This window comes from Danaus plexippus, assembly GCF_018135715.1.
Source record: "Danaus plexippus chromosome 22 unlocalized genomic scaffold, MEX_DaPlex mxdp_27, whole genome shotgun sequence".
In the NCBI taxonomy this organism is placed as follows: domain Eukaryota; kingdom Metazoa; phylum Arthropoda; class Insecta; order Lepidoptera; family Nymphalidae; genus Danaus; species Danaus plexippus.
In genome coordinates this window covers 1037596-1057181 of record NW_026869855.1, presented here as the reverse complement: position 1 = coordinate 1057181, position 19586 = coordinate 1037596, and the positions used below count along the sequence as shown (strand labels likewise).

At 32.6% G+C, this 19586-nt stretch overlaps 3 protein-coding genes across 9 annotated transcripts; 2 read left to right on the top strand and 1 right to left on the bottom strand.

Annotated features, from left to right (window-relative positions):
• Positions 1-10: 10 nt before the first annotated feature.
• On the top strand, positions 11-5733 carry LOC116773509 (uncharacterized). 4 transcript variants are annotated; one of them, XM_032665977.2, is made up of 2 exons: positions 11-345; positions 2530-5733. In XM_032665977.2, exon 2 carries the CDS (start codon positions 2552-2554, stop codon positions 5321-5323), a length of 2772 nt encoding a protein of 923 aa, XP_032521868.2. In that variant the 5' UTR covers positions 11-345; positions 2530-2551; the 3' UTR covers positions 5324-5733. The 4 variants fall into 4 exon arrangements, with proteins under 4 accessions (XP_032521868.2, XP_061384715.1, XP_061384714.1 ...); XM_061528731.1 differs by lacking the exon at positions 11-345 and adding an exon at positions 458-1693; XM_061528730.1 differs by lacking the exon at positions 11-345 and adding an exon at positions 458-1993.
• A 595-nt stretch (positions 5734-6328) lies between these two features.
• LOC116773510 (uncharacterized) lies at positions 6329-10298 on the bottom strand. 2 transcript variants are annotated; one of them, XM_032665981.2, is made up of 6 exons: positions 10067-10298; positions 9900-9997; positions 9000-9213; positions 8608-8765; positions 7836-7995; positions 6329-6801 (listed from the first exon to the last, which is right to left on the bottom strand). In XM_032665981.2, exons 1-6 carry the CDS (start codon positions 10132-10134, stop codon positions 6351-6353), a joined length of 1149 nt encoding a protein of 382 aa, XP_032521872.2. In that variant the 5' UTR covers positions 10135-10298; the 3' UTR covers positions 6329-6350. The 2 variants fall into 2 exon arrangements, with proteins under 2 accessions (XP_032521872.2, XP_032521871.2); XM_032665980.2 differs by having other exon boundaries at positions 9000-9225; positions 10067-10296.
• A 714-nt stretch (positions 10299-11012) lies between these two features.
• On the top strand, positions 11013-18981 carry LOC116773484 (maternal protein exuperantia). Of its 3 annotated transcripts, none has more exons than XM_061528692.1 (10): positions 11013-11029; positions 12070-12234; positions 12759-12911; positions 13059-13201; positions 13759-13964; positions 14635-14764; positions 15660-15808; positions 16320-16459; positions 17235-17322; positions 18098-18981. In XM_061528692.1, the coding sequence occupies exons 2-10, from the start codon at positions 12079-12081 to the stop codon at positions 18139-18141; spliced, it is 1209 nt and encodes a 402-aa protein (XP_061384676.1). In that variant the 5' UTR covers positions 11013-11029; positions 12070-12078; the 3' UTR covers positions 18142-18981. The 3 variants fall into 3 exon arrangements, with proteins under 3 accessions (XP_061384676.1, XP_061384677.1, XP_032521833.2); XM_061528693.1 differs by lacking the exon at positions 11013-11029 and adding an exon at positions 11371-11531 and having other exon boundaries at positions 18101-18981; XM_032665942.2 differs by lacking the exon at positions 11013-11029 and adding an exon at positions 11371-11531.
• Positions 18982-19586: the final 605 nt, after the last annotated feature.

Here is a 19586-nt window from a genome sequence, read left to right as displayed (position 1 = left end):
TTTTTTCTAAACCATGGACGAAAAACTTAAGCATAAACCTAACCATACTTTTGTTATTCTTTTAAGATATAAGTGCGTCATTATGATTTGTTACAACAACAAAGATAAGATTTACCTGATACATATATCTCGTTGTATTTCATTTTAAATACATTTCATTATCAGTGACAAGCGTACTCCTTTGTTATTAAATGACTACACCGACTATTTCCGTCAAATGCTTCCACATATACGTTTAAATTGTTAAAAAGTTGTGAATATTTGTATCTTTGTTAACTTGAAGTTTTGCACAAAATGACATAACGTGACAATTAAGTGATCACTAAAATATTCTTTGTATTCAAGGTGAGTGTTTAACAATTCCAATTAAACATATTAAGAAGATCAAAATGAATTAAAGACAAAACTCTTAATAACATAAAATATACAGCATATTTTTAAGTAAGTTTATAAGTCCTAGAAAAGACAGAGCTAACGTAGATTTCAAACCAAACGTGAACAGTTCATTTGTAACGGTGTGTAGTTACCGATTACAAGGAAGTGAAGAGGTACGGTATTATATATCTCACATCGTTTCGTATAAACACTTGTATTATTATTGCTTTGTCTTGTTAACTGTGTCACCTAAATCCGTCTGATAACAATTGCTGGGATGTCTTGAAAGAGAATTGCCTTTAAGGACCAGTTTCAAATCCATATCCTCCCTCTGTACCCTCGTTACGAGATTGTATCGTAACGTACTAACGTAACGTAACGAAACGTACGATTGTATCGTAACGTAATAACGTAAAGCGTGGGTTTTCATTTTTAAACCTAAGTATATTATATTATTAAATGCAAGTATTTATAAAAAAAAACCATCGAAACTGTCTTTATTTAGTCTGGCAATACTTGGTGAGGGTAATCTGATATAGGACTTCCCGAGTTTTTCTGATACTGTGTTTTAATACTGATGTAGCGACGCCACCTTTATATTTTATGAATAAGGTTATATTCATAAAATCTTAATCCTTATACCTTTGTATTTTAATGAGAACCTTTGATGTGTTTATTTAAAAACAAAACATGTTTTTAAAAATGGTTTTGGTTACCATCCTACATCGTTGAAATGTCTTGTTATATAGATATTTTTATAATATAGTTTTTGTAGTAAAAAAAAAGTTACACCACATAAAATTTTAATAATATCACGAAATTCATTATTCAATTTAATGATTAAATGAGTAAAAAATATCGTATTACTAAGACTAGACTCTCTGTTTGTCACCAAACTATGTCTCATATATCATATATTTTTCAAATTTTTTTAGTACCATATATGGCTGTTAGCTCTGAAGCTTTGACAGCTTCACAGGGTACAAAAAATATCAGAATTAAATAAATATTTGAGAGGGCTCCCACACAGCAAATATGATTTTTTTTGCTTGTTTTTATAGATGACAATTCATACGGAATCCGTCGTGTACGCTTTCGACTCATTCATAACCAGTTTATTATGTTTATAGTCCTTTTGTACTTTAAATGGGTATTCTTATCGCTGCAGATATCACACCCTGTCTATTTTGGGTTTAGACAATGAAAAATGAACAAAATTTGTAATAAATTAATTGCATTGTTTTGAATAATTATATAACATGAAATTATTACAATAAACTAAGCCGGGACTTCGGAAACAAAACATGGCAACACTGTGGTACGTAACATGTGTAACTTATTAGCCATTCGTAGTTATGTATTCTAAGATTTTCGTTTTATAAATTATAACTTTAATATTTTCAATCGATATAAGATAAAACGAAGATCATTAGCCTTATTACAACCTATTTGTGTTATGGGGACATATAGATAAAGTTACAATATCCTTTAAAAGAACGACCAAATGTCATAATATTTAGTGTGAACTCCCAACTGGACTTGAACAGTTACGTTATGACGTTGTCATTTCGAGCGGCAAATACGATTATTTGAATATTTAAGGACAAAAAAACCTTTGGTAAGTTGTTGAATTACAACTACACAGAAATAAAAATAAAGACGTAAACAGTATACATACAATCGTTGTTTTTTTAATTTGTTTTCTCGTGTTTTAATATTTCCTAGGGTAAATAATTTTTCCTAAATGATTAAATACAGATTATAAGCAAGTTATATTACATTCATTGTAATTGTTTTTTTTCGAGATCAGTTTAAAAATTGAATTAATTATCCATTAGATTCAGTATGAATGTCACGAATGTTCTACGGTTCAAGAATTATCTACTGAGTAAGATATTGAAATAAAAATATAAAGGTAACATCAGTAAGACTTATTCATATGTGGTTTTGAAAACATAAAGAAAGCTGTTGAAAATCCAATATAATAATACTATACACATTCCTATTATTTTAAGTCAGAAGAATATTATTATCAAAAGTCCGAAGTAAAAATAATTAACGCGTCAACTACCTTACGCCCGATCGTGGGTTAATGACCCGTTAGAAAATAAGAATAGTTCGGAAATCACTTTAATTAATTTAACTTTGTTTCAGAATTGAATCGCAATAATATAGAATGGAAAATAAAGAGGAGACGATTGGTGCTGTGAAAAGCATCACAAAGGTCACTAAGTACTACCAAATTAATTTCTCGACTGGCGAGGAAGCGAGGTTGTATGTCCTCAATGATCATGTTTTCAGATACTACGTGTCACCCAAAGGAATCTTTCTAGACTATCCGGAACCCATGGACCCAGAACATGAAGCCAGAATCGTTTACAAACACGAAGACGCATACGGCTTACAAGCATTCAAAGAGTCCACTTTAAAAGACGACGATTCCCGTTACATCATAGAAACTAAAGATGTGAAAATTATATTTTATAAAACGCTTGGTACTATGGAAGTACACGATTTGAGAAGGGGCAAGGAAGTATTCAGCGAATTAAGGCCTTTGTCGTATAAAAATTGTCACTCTATGCAAACCCTTCGTCAGAGACGAGATGAGTATTTTTTTGGGGGCGGCATGCAGAACGGCAGATTCACCCACAAAGGAGAAGTCATAGAGATAGTCAACACCAACAAGTGGAACGACGGAGACGTCGCTTCGCCTTGCCCATTTTATTGGTCCTCGTCCGGCTATGGCGCACTGAGAAACACTTTTCGACCAGGCGAATACGATTTTGGGAAAAAATCTATGAGTTACATAGAAACAACTCATAATGGCGTAGATTTTGATGCGTTCTACTTCATAAATGAACTGCCGAGAGACATTTTAAACGATTACTACGAACTAACAGGGAAACCGATACTGTTGCCAGAATACGCGTATTATGAGGCACATTTGAACGCGTTCAATCGAGATTATTGGGTCAAAGTAACATCCGACATAAATGGCGCCATACTATTCGAAGACGGACAATACTATAAATGCTATCAGCCAAATCAAATCGGTGACAAGACGGGGATTTTGGAGTCTTTGAATGGAGACGAGAATAATTATCAATTTTCCGCCCGCGCCATGATAGATAGGTATAAAAAACACGATTTACCGCTGGGCTGGTTTATACCCAACGACGGCTACGGCTCAGGATATGGACAGACTGATTCTATGGATGGTGACATACAGAATTTGAAACGTTTCGCTGATTACGCGTTACAAAATGGCGTAGAGTGTGCTCTGTGGACGGAGAGCAACCTGACACCCAAGGATCCTTTGAACCCAAAAAAGGGAGAAAGAGATTTATCCAAAGAGGTGGGAATCGCTAATGTGGTAGCATTAAAATGCGACGTAGCCTGGGTGGGCAGCGGATATTCGTTCGGACTCTCAGCTATAGAGAACGCGACGGACATATTCGTTAAAAGCACGAGAAATAATGTCAGACCCTTCATCATCATGGTGGATGGATGGGCTGGTTGTCAACGCTATGCGGGTATATGGAGTGGAGACCAGAAGGGTGGGGAGTGGGAGTACATAAGGTTTCATATACCGACTTATATCGGTGCTGGGCTCTCTGGAATACCGCTCGTCGGTTCAGATATGGATGGCATCTACGCCGGGGGTGATAAGGAAATTAACATACGAGAATATCAATGGAAAACTTTCACCCCGATACAACTCAACATGGATGGGTGGGGTCACGTACAAAAGACGCCATTCACGTTCGGCGAGGAAGCGACATACATAAACAGGGGATATTTGAAATTAAAATCAATGTTGATCCCATACAACTATAGCATTGGCTATGAATCGGTTCACGGCCTGCCCATGGTTAGGGCCATGTTCTTAGAATATCCAGGAGAAGTAACGGCTTACACTTTAGAATCCCAATACCAGTACATGTGGGGTCCGAATATTTTGGTTGCTCCTATATACAGCGGCGAGAAATTAGGCAAAGACTCACTACGTGATGGAATCTACTTGCCAGATTCCAATCAGATATGGATAGACTTTCTAACCGGCGAGAAATATCAAGGGGGGAAGATTTACAACAACATTGTATCACCTTTATGGAAAATACCTGTTTTTGTTAAGGACGGCGCCATAATACCAACCACAAATCCGAACAACAATCCTTACGAAATAAAACGAGATCTTAGAGTATTCACCGTGTATCCCAACGGCACGTCTAGCTTTATCGTATACGAAGACGATGGAATTACATCCGATTATCTAAAAGGTTCGTACGCCACCACCAAAATCCATGCCAGTGGTCCTGTGTCTAATAAAAATGGGGATTTAATTATAAAAATACACAAAACTAAAGGACACTATAAGAACATTGTAAAGGAAAGACGTACTTTGATACAAGTAATGTGCTCCAGAGCGGTCGGACGGATAAAGGTATCAGCCAACGAAAAATCTATCAGATTAAAGAAAGTTCGTAACTCAGACGAGTTCGCTAACAACGACGACTGTTTCTATCACGATGAGAATTTCCAATTCAACCCCTACCTTAAAAACTATGGCGAGACGAAGCAAAAATTCCTACTAATAAAACTTAGTAAATTAGACGTCACAGCGTGTGAGATAATCATAAAGATCAAAGATGTATCTAATAAAAGTGCTGTTTACGGCAAAATTGATGTCGACAACGGAATTGAAGTCCCGAAAAATGTTAAAGAAGTGGAACATGGGATCTCAACCATAGGTTTGCAATGGGATAACAGCAATTACGATTATAACGAAGTAGAAAAAGATGGAGTTATATACACAAATATAAAAAACAATTCGTTCATATTTAATCATGCGGACGGCGTACATGAATGTAGAGTCCGTTCAGTAGTAGGCGTAAAAGCATCTAAATGGAGTGAGAAAGTAATTTTAAATAATCAGAATGTACTATAATCTACAATATGACAATTTCTGTACGTACCTAATCTGTCAATTGTCAATGTGACAAACAAAATGGTGGGCCGTACAAACATTTTTTTATTATAGCTTTTTATTAGCTTCACATGTATATTTGTATGTTTGTTTGTAACCGACTTCTTTGGGCGCCATTTTGACCCACTTTAAACGGCCATATTTCGTTCAAACTTTGTAGATTTATCGAGGATAGATGACAATACACTAACTTGATAAAATTATTCCATTTTTCAATTTGCAAAATATGATTTCTGTTAATTTATATAATTTTCATCTATAGTTGATAAGGTAAGAAACTTAATTAAAATTAAAAAAACAAGCTCTTATAAATAAATCAAACTAAAAAGTAGAAAATAAATAATAGTTTAAAAAAACTAAAAATCACGATTTTTATAGAAAACCGAACTGAAAAATAGAAAATAAATTTCAATAAATATAAATTAATAATAGTGTGAATAAAAAAAATGTATTTTATTTTTAAAAAAGCGTTTGGTGCTTTTTAAGATATTATCGAAATGATAATCACTCTCCTCATATCTGTCAATAAAATATTTATAACTATTGACACCAAGCACCCCACGCTTTTTTAAAAATAAAATACATTTTTTTTATTCACACTATTATTAATTTATATTTATTGAAATTTTTAACACTATTTTCTTAATTTAAATTTATTAAAATTTATTTTCTATTTTTCAGTTCGGTTTTCTATAAAAAGCGTGTTTTTTAGTTTTTTTAAACTATTATTTTTTATAAAGAAATTTAAATACACTAAGACTAAATTCAGCAAAGCATAATAATCATCTTATATATATTACGAATGAAAACGAAAATCATACTTACGTAATCTGAATGCGAAATAAAATATTGGAAAACAATTTTTTACGAAAATCAAAATTGTATTTTGTAGTAAGAGAGGTATACTCTGTGATCGTATTATTGTAATGAGATCTGATCAAAAAATATTAAAATAAAACAATCGTAGTCATTATAATAATATTTAATATCAATTCTGTAACTCGTCGGCACTCTTCACAGCTATGATGGTACACACAGAGGTCGTTTCATCAAACACACAGGTTATAGACAGATCCTCTAACACACAATTGTACTCGTGGTCTTTGTATTTAGTTTTCACGTACACGGATCTGGGATCTTCTGACAGTAAACTCTCTATATTAGCTTTAAAACTATCAGCTCTGCTTCCGATGAGATTTTCTATCCTCATGAGAGCTTCATCGGTGAAAGCCACTTGATATCTGTTCCTCGTGTTCGTTATCCACGAGGCCACTCTTACATCGGCTTGGTTTATGTTTGAAGCCTGCGCTGTGTACCGTTCCTGACCGTCCGGTTCTCCTCGTTGTATGGACAAAACATCATCCAAATTCTCCGACGGTGTCAACGTTGTCAATAAATCCCCGGGCAGTTCATCACCATATTCTGTTGTTACGTTTAAGCTGAAAAATATGTATTTTATATGTACTGAAACTCAAAAATACAGTATTACATTATTTGTATGCATATGAGTAACTTTTTATTACAAAAATAGTATTATAGAATATATTTATTACTTATATATAAAAGTATTTAAGTGTAAAATAAATACTTCATTATATAAATATATGATTATTATTTGTAGAGATTCAATAATTATAACATTATTCATTATAAAAGCCTTTCATGTGTTAATTTTTAATCTTTAAAATGTTTAGTCTATTGCAGCCCCTATATAAACTTCCTTAATGTCATTTTTTGTTTACAATATTGATATTTTTTTTAATTTCCAGTACATTTATTTTGTACATAAATCTCCTTACTACCGATGCCCTTTACTTGGATGTTTGCTATAAAATTTAATTCAAGATAGAAATTTTTAATAAAATACCAAAAATGCCTGTGATTCAGAAGTATTCAAGCAACATATATTTACTTCCATTTTATATAAGAATAGACTAATATTTCCTGTCATAGAAACATCTATTCAACATGATATGTCTAAAAAGGAGCCAAAGAAGTATTTTTGTTGTGTCGGTCATACTTGGTTGATATAGTTAATAATAATATAATATCAAGGGTAAAGCAGATCAATCCTTTATATGAGACTATCACTCAGTCTCCCTACTTCACTATACATATGATATATTTTTATTGAATACCACAATTTTATTATCCTGACTGTTTTAGTACAACACTAAACTAAGATATTTCTATTAAGATCTAAGGCAATAATGTACATGGTACATATTGTCTTGATTTTTAATGTTCAGCGTTACTTCTAGTAATGTCTACGAAACGACTGAAGCCAGTATTTATAGTTTTCAAATACGAGTTGATACTCAAATGTTGCTTACAAAATTGCAATGGGTCAGTATTATAAGTAATTAAAATCAGCCACAAAGATAACTCAAAGGATTATAGTGTGTTATAATTAGCACGGCACAGATGGCGCCACTTGTTATAGTATATCTTTTATGGTAATCTTAAGCCCTACCTTGATACATTAAGATTCAGGCCGGCCAAATCAATTCCTTCAGTGGGCGGTCGCTCCTGTGCTTCCGATATTGGGTAGTCATATTGGGGTATGTATGGCTTAATGTCTAACACTGGCGTCCCATTCACCATGTCCACACCATAGAAATGTATCTTATTGCCTGTAAAATACATTAATAGCACAGATAATATTCATTCGTACTCTAATAAATTTTATATTATTCAGAGAGAATTGAAAATGTTTTAAAATTTTATGTAGTAAAACTATTTTCTTATATTAAATTTGTAGATATATTAAAACCTATATCTAAATCTAATGTATGAGATATAGTTTTACTAACATTGATACAGTCATTTTTTAGATAAATCCAAACAAATCTTTGGACTTTCACTGAATAGAATCCTAAGGTCTTATACTTAAAAGTATGAAACGACATAGTTGTAAATGAGTATAGCATTTTTTTTATATTAAGACAAGATTTTAGTGTATGTAAATATTTAGTGCTTTTATAATTTAAGCAAAATGTTTTTTTTTTACCATTGCAATACTTTATATGCAGCAAAATATTGTTAACTGTAATTATATTTTCACAATAAAGCAATTTTGAGCTCATTAAACAGTCCAATCGGCAAAAGTATTGGGCAATGATATTGACATCCTGCCAATATCAAGAATTTTTCTGTGCAATAGTTCTTAATTGAATTTTAATATTAAGTAATGTTGTTACATAATTCAGGAGCTTAGCCTGTATATGTATATATAAGTACTTTACCTTGTATGCTATGAATTTTAACAAGGGACAGTCCTATAGGACACGGTCTGTGTGGGGACCTCGTTGAAAACACACCTTTCTTCTCGCCAACCAAACGAGGTGGTGATACCTTAGCCGGAGTACTATTACTCTCCGTCATATGAAAATGATATATTATCCTGGAATTAATTAATACATTGTCATCAGTGATAATTACCTATCATTGATTTACTATGTGTGTTCGTATATATATACATAAAGAAGGTTTTATTACAAGGTTTATGATTGTTGTCTTTTGCTTATACATATAAGAATAAATTTAAAAAAAAAAACATTTTTTGAAAAAAGCCTATCATTCCAGACGTAATAAAATTTTTCATTTAATTATATATTTTTAATCTTTAGCTACAAACCATATATGAGAAAATTCTTCCAAGCCGCTGAGGGCGTGTTCAGGGTTGGTAAAAACATTTGTGTCAATCGTTATAACACCAACAGAATTTGTCATCACCGAAGTCTGCCGTGGCACCCCTCGTTTATTGTTAAATGATGTCTCAATATATCCAATAGGTTTGTACTTGATCTGTGAGTCCGTTGATGTACCTCCATCACGAGTGTCATTGTTCACTACGGTCGTAGCTAGAATATGTAAATTTACTTCTTCCAACTTATATAACAACCCATAAGATCTTCAAATAGATAAATCTAAACGTCTTTGTGTGCTTTAATTTTCTACTTGTGTAAAATTAAATTGATTTTCAATACAATTTAAATTTTCACAACATGTAATGTATAACATATAATGTGTGTAAATATAATATAGTTGTAAGCAATCATTTATTGAGCATGTAATTGGAGCATTTGTTTTTATTGTCTAAAATTATTATATAAATGAAATTTTTACCAACTTAATAATAAAATATCAATAATTTATTTTTTTTAATAAATAATCTTAAGTGGTTACTGAATTTACAAATAGTATTCGAGTTGGCACTTTATAACATATTTAATGAGAAAGGGGCTTTTAGTTTGAGCTAACTTGAGTTAAAATATTTTGATGCTAATTAGATTTCAGTTAAATGCACAAAAATAGTCTCAATTCCTATATAGAGCTCAAAAGTCATATTTCTGAGTAATACTAGACTAAATATTGCTTTCAATGCCCTTTTAAAATTGCACACTATTCTATTCACCTACACTGCGTTGATTACGATTGTTTTATCTTGAAAAGGATAGTTACATTTACTTAATAAACTTAATCAACATATAAAGGCACTTCATTTCATAATTTTCCTGTTTAAAATAAACCTCACCTTCTTCAGCACATTTAGAGCAACGAAGACTGCTGAGCGTTGATTTTATATGGCTTATTTCCTTTTGATGTTCATGTTTAAGAGCTGAAATGCGTTGCCTGTGAATATAAAACGATTGTTGTTATTTATGTTTTGTTGTTTTTTGTTTTTTTTTTCCTTAATTATACCTCAGATTTTTTATTTCCGTTCTAGCCAGTGCTATCTGATTCTGATAAAACTCGATATTTTCTGTCATTATAAATATTTCTTTTGTTACGATAATCTTAGCATTTATAGTGTAAATTGATAAATTATTTCAGTCTTAAGTAAATGAAAACATATTTATGTTAACTTCATATACAATTGTTTTTTATACTTCATAAAAATTATAATCGTAACTCATAATGACAACACGCAAAAAATGTATACTACACAGAATAAAAAAAGACAGATTATAGATTACTGGATAAACGTAAATGAAAAAATACATTTTGGGTAATTTAAATATTCTAGTAATTTTTTTGCCAATTTTGTGCCAATACTCTTTTTATAAGAAAACTTTAACGGGATGTTTTTTATCATAAAACGCCAAAGATAGGGAATAGCTTTGGTAACGCCGTCAGGCCTATCTTGGTCTCTCGTTGTCCCCAATTTAATATGTCCCTTATCGTCAAGTATAATCTTTAAAAAAATTAAGTATGGAATAATTGGAAAGAATTTGAGGAATTAAATGCTGGTTATAATCATTAATTGAAAGAAAACCACATACTAAACGTACAAATAAGCAAAAAGTTCCTTTGTTATATATAAATATAAACATTTTATAATAAAAATTACAAAAACATTCCTCAAAACTTGTTATTTATAAATTAATTTCTCCGTTTATTTTCTTTGTTTTGACAATTAAACCCAACCACATTATATATTTCTGCAAAAGAAAACTTTTTGCAAAAGAAAAGTTAATATACAATATTTAAGTATCATTTTCATAAATGGAATGCATAATGACATTTTAAAAATCGAAATTACAAACTTTTTGATGAATTGTAAAAAATTGTTATCTGAGTCCCCGAATATTTTTTCATTTGAATATATTAGTGTTATATCATTTTGTTAAAGTAAAAGCAGTGAGAAGAGGAATATCCAAACAGGTATTTTATTTTCTATTGTGTTATAAAAATATCAACTAAATAGGACAGGTTATGCTGTTCGTTTTTTTTTACATGAATATGCTGTGGTTATTTTCAAACGCGGTTCAAGGCCGACCTTTACTATTATTTAGGACGAGGGTAACGTGCTGGGTAATCACATAATTTTAACATAACAATAAAGAACCTATTTTAATATTTACAAAAGAACACCAATCGTTTACTTTTATTGTACTGGCACCGAGTTGGGGTCACGCAAATAGAATCAAAGGGTTATTAGATAAGAATACTTAAACCGGTACCGATTCTTGTTTATCGATATTAAAAATATCGATTTATCAAAACAAATTACAGCACTATTGCGTTTTTTCGTTTGCCGCACACGTGCCCAGATTTGTGATATTTTCATTTACATTATTTCTACTTTGCAAGTCTTTCAAACTTTTCTTGGTCTTTCTAATAAGAATATTAGGAAAAAATATTCAAGTTTCAGCATACTTCAACAGTGAGTTTAATTTGTTTATTTTTAATGATATGGGTGGGGCGAATGGACAGAAAAGATAGCCACGTGTCCTATTTTTGTTATTTTTTTCTCTTTAGAGAAGCTTAAGTTTTATTAATTCTGAAAAGAAGTCTATAAAAAATTAATTGTTACTAACCTTTGTGCAATATATATTATAAAATAAAAATCTCTTATAATTGGTAGTGTTAAACTATCATCGATTTATTTTCGGCGCTTGTTTTTAACAGCGGCGTGACATCATTTTTAAGGTTGTAATTATTTTCATTGCCAAGGCAATATTTACATGATTTTAATGAATTGTATTTATCTACCAATAAACAAAGGAGATCAATTTAGTGTATGAAAGAATCACTCGTGATGAATGCTCTATTCAAGTTTGTGTACAATCGTACACGATAACTTAACCATAGTTAAAATGTCTGGATTACCTGCTTTTATTATATATTTATGCAACTTAAGTGGAGGATCTTAATTAAGCATGTGTTATATAGTTAATTTATATTAAAATGTATTGTTTCAGACATCGTATATGGCAATGGTATCTGAAGCTAAGATGAACGGAGCTCCTGGCGCTCCGGCGGAGGTATTGCCAGCGTTGGCGGAGCACCCCGCGGGCCTACCGCCGGGAGAATACTCGCTGGTTGGCTGGGATATGGACACGACGGGAAGAAGACTCATTGATGAAGTAAATTAAGAATTATATATAAAATACACATTAATTAAAATGTAGAAGAATCTGTAGTTTATTTCTCCATGAATTTGTACTGAAGTTATAAGAAAAAAACAACACTCGAACTGGAAGTGTTGTTTTTGGTTCTTGTAAGATGAACTCTAGTTTCCAAAATCGAGAAAATAATCATTAATGTGTTATTTTATTATGTTTTTAACTGATAAGAGCTTTATTATCTCTGCTTATTGTTTTTGTAAGTTTATCTTATGATTTTCATGTGTATTTTTGACTTGAGAGATGAGATTACGACCGAGGTCGTTGTAACATCAAAACTAAGTCAAGCTTTATATATATTTTCACAATATATAGTTATTTTTAAGTATAAAGTATTGGAAATAATTGAAATAGAAATATCAATAATTTGATGATTCAATCAGTTTAGAATTCTTACTAGATTTATGGTATTTTACTATAAGTTATATATTGATATGGCATATAATCATATGTATTCAGTATGTCTATACATGTTTTTGTTCTAGATATGCCAGATTGCAGCGTATACACCGAAACAGACTTACTCTCAGTACATAATGCCATACGGGGACCTCAACCCTGGAGCTCGGAGACGACATAATGTTCGTGTCGTCACCGTCGGGAGATATAGAATGTTGAAGGATACCATTACTCATAAGGTATCATATAACACGTAAATATAATAATTTTTATATAAGATATTCTATATAATAAGGAAAAGTCAGGGAACATTCAATAATCTGTCTGTTCCGTAAATTCTCTCCATATATGTGTTTACTATAGCAATTGTAATTGATGTGTTTCAGATATTAAAAACTAAATCTGAAATATCAGCTCTCACAGACTTCCTGGACTGGTTGGAGAAGGAGAAAGGGGACGGCAGTGTTATATTAATCTACCATGAGCCGAGACGGTTGAGTCCAACCATGCTTTTGGAAGCCCTGACTCGGTAAACATTAAACTGTGTAATATTATTAAAACACTCATGATATTGTTGGTAAAGCAACTTGTTTTAAAAAGTAAAAATTATATATATATATCGCAAATAACCACTGTCTTTGTAGGGTGACCATGACAGGCATTCAAAACTCTATCGTATTAAAATGTTTGCTTGCTAATTTGAATATTTCTTACTTAAACATTTATCTATATAATAATGTGATATTCAAAGTGGCTGGGTGTTGTTTCCTTAGTTATTTTCATTATTAAGACATTAGAAAGTTTAGAAGCTTCGCAATTTTTGTTATAAATTATATATATTTTATATATATATATACCAACGTTTACTCTCAGATAACTTGAATCCTACTTGGTATGTGATGAGAATCTCTAAGAACACAATTTAAATGAATATTCGCGAAAGTCTTAGATCTCATTATCTCTAAGAACAAATAACATAATTACCTCACCCTTAAAATATCATATAAATACATTTATATTCCTTTACACCAATTATAAACAATGTCTATATTTTCAATGTGAACATTAATTCTTAATACATTTCAGTTACAAACTATTGGATCGTTTCAAGACCATAGTGGCCGGATTCACTGACAGTTATGCTTTAGCCGCCGATAAATGCAAGTCCACGGTGAAGTCGGTGTCGTTGAGAATGTTGGCACGGGTTCTGCTCGATGCCGATTCCTTGTCAGTGGATAGCGCTCTTGATAGAGCGACAGCGGCTTATAGAATTGTTGAACATTTAGCTCAAGGTATGTACGAGGATTGTTGTAATATTAACAGCTAGAGAGGGAGGAGCTTGGACGGGGGAGGTTAGATACCCTTAATCCTACACCTGGGTCGCAAGTCCCGGCACTGTTGAAGCTCCTCTCCCTGCACGATGCATCCATTGAATGATAGGTTTCGTCTCGTCGTGTCTTTAAAGCTTTATTTGGCCATTTTGTTTATAACTAATACATTGTATGTTTGTTTTATTCTAATCCAAGTTCAGTACTGTCTCACCACTTACTCTTAATTCTCTTGGCTTTAAAGTATTAAGGTGAAACCCTTCACTTCTGCATACTTAAGACTTAAAATAACTCTGGCATTGTTAATCTTACCAGTTAAGGGCATTTGAAATGAAGCAATAGAAAAAAAATCAGATTCAAATACATTGTTTTGCTGTTTACATTCTCACACATAACCTGCTTAACATATTTTGATGAAACTTTCACTCGGTGACGAAGTTTAGGAAAGGTTATAGTTAATACCATTCTTTTTTAGTGTAAATTTGTATTTGAAATCAAAAGTTGTATAGTGTCACGTTACACAGACCAGATGTCGCTTAAGGATCACACCTATCAACATCTCTGAAACGAATTCCGAAATCCAAGCGGACGATGTCGCGGGGATAATGTATACTATATATATGTTTATTTACAGGTGAACAACAGGAGGTTGGGGCTGGCGGTGAAGGCACCAGCAAAGATATGGTCGAAACAGCTCGCCAGTGGGCCAGGCCAGTACACACTGAGCTAGAGGCGCTAGCTAACCTCAAGAAACTATTAGAAAGGTAGTGTTCCTAGCATATTATGACAAACATACATACATACATATGGTATACCGTGGTGTTGCCTGTAGACGCTTGCAATACTAGTAGTATTAACTCTATATAAATTCCTGTAACTCTTCTCTTTAAGATTCAAACAGTATTGTCTTGTGTCTTATGTTATGTACACGTATAAGTATTCCAATTTTGTAGTAATTAGTATTTTATGTACCATATAGATTTATACTGATAAGAAATTATTTAATTTAACACCCAAAATGTCCGATAACACACATGTTTGAACAAAGTGTGACCAAAAATTAAATTTATTTTTTCACAATCAGTACGTCGTTCAGTAGATATCAGCTACGCAGAAAGTGTAAACTTTGTGGGAGAGCTGTACTGTTTTCTGTGTCATTGGAAATTTTAGATAGTATGATAGATTACTATTATTAATTTTGCTCACAAAATTACGATATTTCTAATAAGACATTAGTGACATTAAATGTTGACATCTCGGAATAGTTTGTATACTTTCAGTTGACAACTAGAATGAAATAATTTTTTGCTTAACTATTTATTACTGTGTAGAAATTATTCTTGCAGTCGTACTAACAACTATTCTTAATGTCGTTAAAATATTGAGTACTTTTAATAAAAACTATCGGGTTTATCTGAGTAATCTGAACATGTGTATGAATTAATTGTAAAAATTGTACTTTAAAAATGAGGAAAAAACATCCTCTCAGTAGAAGTTCTAATAAAACTCTTACTTACCCAACTGAGTATAATGTCTTTAATAGTTAGTGGTATTTGTATATACTTATACAATACTTATTGGTTTTTATTGGTTTTTCAAAGTGGCCAATTGTTATATATATGTATTGAAAGGCTTTATATATATAAAATATACTTACAGACAGAACACATTCCGTCCTGTGTTTGCACCGCTACTGAGACTGGCCAATCCTGAAAGGAAAAGAGTCACTCAACTACGAAGACTTTTAGCGGACGGAGGGTTTTTATATGACACACTCAAGGAAGCATGGCAGGAACAACAGGTTGCTGGTAAATATATACATACATATATACATCTAATGTACTATGTCTAGTCGGGACACAATAGATTGCTTAGTAATGCAATTGCAGTCCTGCTTATATGTGTATGAAAGTTTTCTTCTCATATATTAGAATTTTAGTTAATGTCCTTTTCCTTATTTTTTAGCTAACTTCACCTATATATTCCACATAACATATCAATCAGTTATATTCCTCAAGCTTATTTTATTATCATATTTAAGTAGGTTATTGTTCTAAAATAATGTGTTTATATTTTAAGTAGACAACTCTCTCTCTCTCTCTCTCTTTCTCACTCTCTTCAGCTAGACAGGCCTCCCTCATCAGTCGACTCCCACACACTAAATTGTTCTTATATTTAATATAAGACAATATTGTAAGAAAACATTAAAAATATATATTAGTCATTGTTATTTTTTTTTACTTTTATTTATTAATTCCTTAAATAATTGTGTCATATATATATGTATATATACTAATAATAATAATATTTAATTTCCAGGTCTAGAGAAGCAGTTGTCTTCATTAACAGTTTCAGCAAACGAGAGCGACATTAAGGAGTTGATTGAAATCTTCGACTGTCACTTTGACCCGGCCAAAGAACCCAAAGCACCGAGACCCAGAGCAACAAACAAAGTCAGGGTCAGTATATAACACAACACTCTTTTTGACCGACTGTGTAGGTAGCCATGTACTCTTATAATGTTAGTATAAGTCCAATTCTATCTAATCTTCCCTTGAAGTTAGGAATGTGCAACTTTGTATATGAAGAGGATATACAAGGAAGGTCACATGTACAGGTGTAAATAATAAAAAGGTTATAAGGAATTAAATTATATGTTATTGATACTCTCCAGTGTAAATGGACAGTGATATGACTAGTTATGGCCCGGGACTTTGCTTGGACTTGAATATGACTTGGTATAAGTATGACTCAAGTTTGTGCCTCGGAGAGAAATGTTTGAGTTGTGTTAAAACAGCACACATTAATCAACTGTTAGAGATATTGATTTTCTGTGTCTTGTGACATATAAACAATACAAGGGTTGTGCAAATGTGTGGAGTGGAGGGATAAATTATAACTTGTATTTTATTCTAAGGTTTAAGCCAGAGGTTCCCAAACTTACTTTATCTATTGCCAACTTTGAGAATAAATTGTTTTTTAATGCCCCAATTATTCACCTAAACTACAACCTATATAAAAGCACTATAACCTATACAAGCTAAATGAAATTCCAAATCACCCCCACAGCGGCATCGCCACTTTGGGAAATTCTGCATTAACAGCACCGGAGATGTATTCAGTATAAAGAGAGAGCAAATAACCACACTACTTAAAAAACTTACATTTATACTAATAGTAGTATCCAACCAGAGCCACCTGACCCTCAATAAGCAGGCTAATGTTTGTTTCCAGAGCTCGTCGTCAGCGGGTGAGGCTGAGGGCAGTTCCAGCGAATCACAGAAGACGTCAGTACATAACTCACCTAACAAGACTAATAATGGTGATTATATTCATTACTCAGTATAGTGTATAAGGTGCAGTTTGTCTTGAGTTTTTATGCTGTTACAAAATGGCTGAAGCCAGTGTTTATATTTTTCAAATACGAGTTGATACTCAAATGTCGCTTACAAAATCACAATGGGTCAGTATTATAACTAATTATAATCAGTCATAAAGATAACTCAAAGGATTATAGTGTGTTATAATTAGCACGGCACAGATGGCGCCACTTTTAATAGTATATAATTAATTAATATGTATATGAAAAATTTTCGACCGAAATGGGGTTAGACCCTTCAAGCTTTTTTGTCAAGTTGTTATAATAAGTAATCTATTACGCCCGGACTGGAGTGGGTCCATCAATCATTATATACGCCTAGCCGACACAGCACGGAGACGACAACTAATAGTTTTTTTAATGTAAATCTTTATCATATATATTTTATTTAAATTTTAATTATGTTAAGGTTAATAACAAATCACACTAGTACTTATATTCATAAATATATCTGTAATTTATATGGCGAGCGTAAATATGATCGGTTACTTTGCCATTAACTACTTGACGCTCACATTCATTTTGTCTGTTTTCTATCATTACTTAATACATATGGTAAGAATTAGCTTGGTATATATTACAATAGCGCTTTATTCACACATGATATTCGTTCCAGTGTTAGACTCGCTGCCATTATTACGATATTCAACCTCTTCCGTGAGTCATCCCCAAAAGCTGAACACCCTGTGTATATGATATTGTATATGATATGTTTCAGAAGCCCCGGCAGAGCTGAGTCAGCCCTCGGAGGGGGAGAACTGATGACACAAGCTTTCATCACACGCCGCTGGGTGACACCGGCGGATGTGACGTCACACTTGTATACATGGATGTGACGTCACGGACATATAAATAAGTCATCCCGGTCGGAGTTTTTGCATGCATCAGCGAACGAGAGTTTACATCGTATAATTTGTTTTGTTTATAGTTTCGGTCGTTAACAATGTCGGTTCAAACGCTTGGATAAATTTTATATGATATACATAATATAGATCGTAATGTAGGTGAGTGCCTTAGCAACTCAGTGGTTTAAGAATATTCACACTTTTGTGTAGTGGCCGTCGGCTGACAACAGGCGCCTTAGTACGGGTCCGCGGCGACACTGCACACGGACAGTTCAGTTTTGGACTATGAAGGGGAACTGGTAACGCTCCGTGTGCAGTGTGGCCGCGCACGCGTGGTAGTGCTGTTGGTACACCGTCTATACTTAACGGTGTTTTTTTATATCAGAGGTAATATTTATCGTTTACTCGCTTTATAATCGCAAAGTACCATCATTATTATTTATTATTGTTTTTATTAAAGAGTAGAAGTATTTATTTTGTGTGCAATCGCGCGGGCGGACTGATTTAGCATCCGATATATTATTTTTTTCAATATATTTATTTTTTGTGCATTTCGCTAAACTAATGACCTGTCTGTCGCATGTTATTTTTGTTCGTCTAGAGTATGTGAGGTTATTTCTCCTCACCGTACAATAATCTCCGCATAAAGGACACAGTGTGTAACTATTAACTTTCATATAATTTAGTTTTTAACATAGACTGTACATATAATTTAATTTCTTATTTTGTTCAGATCTCTAATAAACATGTAAGTCTAGCATATTGTTTTCGTCACTACCGGTTCCTTTGTACAATGAAAATTATTGTGTTAGGAAGCTTCTCTCAAGCTATGCAATTTTAAATAGTGAAATTTGTATCCATCTAATGTTTAAATTAAATCTGTCTTGATATAGAGAAGAGAGGCCAATAAAGATTTCCTTGTAAATATTACTCGGACATACAATGTATGTTGGATTGAGACAAACCCGCGTAGTTTTCAAGGAGTATGACGTCATCATTGACTTCACAAATATTTTGTTCTTTATTATCGTCAGACTCTCAGACTATTGAAGGTAACCTTGTAGACGGTTCGACGAATTCTTCATTTCTAAGAGCTCCGATCCCTACAACGGCTCGACCGAGACTGTTTTGTATCTGTACCCTCCCTTCTATTTATACCAGCCGACACTCATTGTTGTGACTACCCTTGCACAGGTGATACAGGTAACACCTGATAATTTTAAGCATCCATAATTATTAATCACGTAAATGATAGGTAATGGCAACAAACGTAGAAAATTTATATCACAATGTATAGAGTTATCAGCGGTCTATTGACACGGCTGAGGAATATTTAACTAAATATAGAGGGTGCTGTTCAAA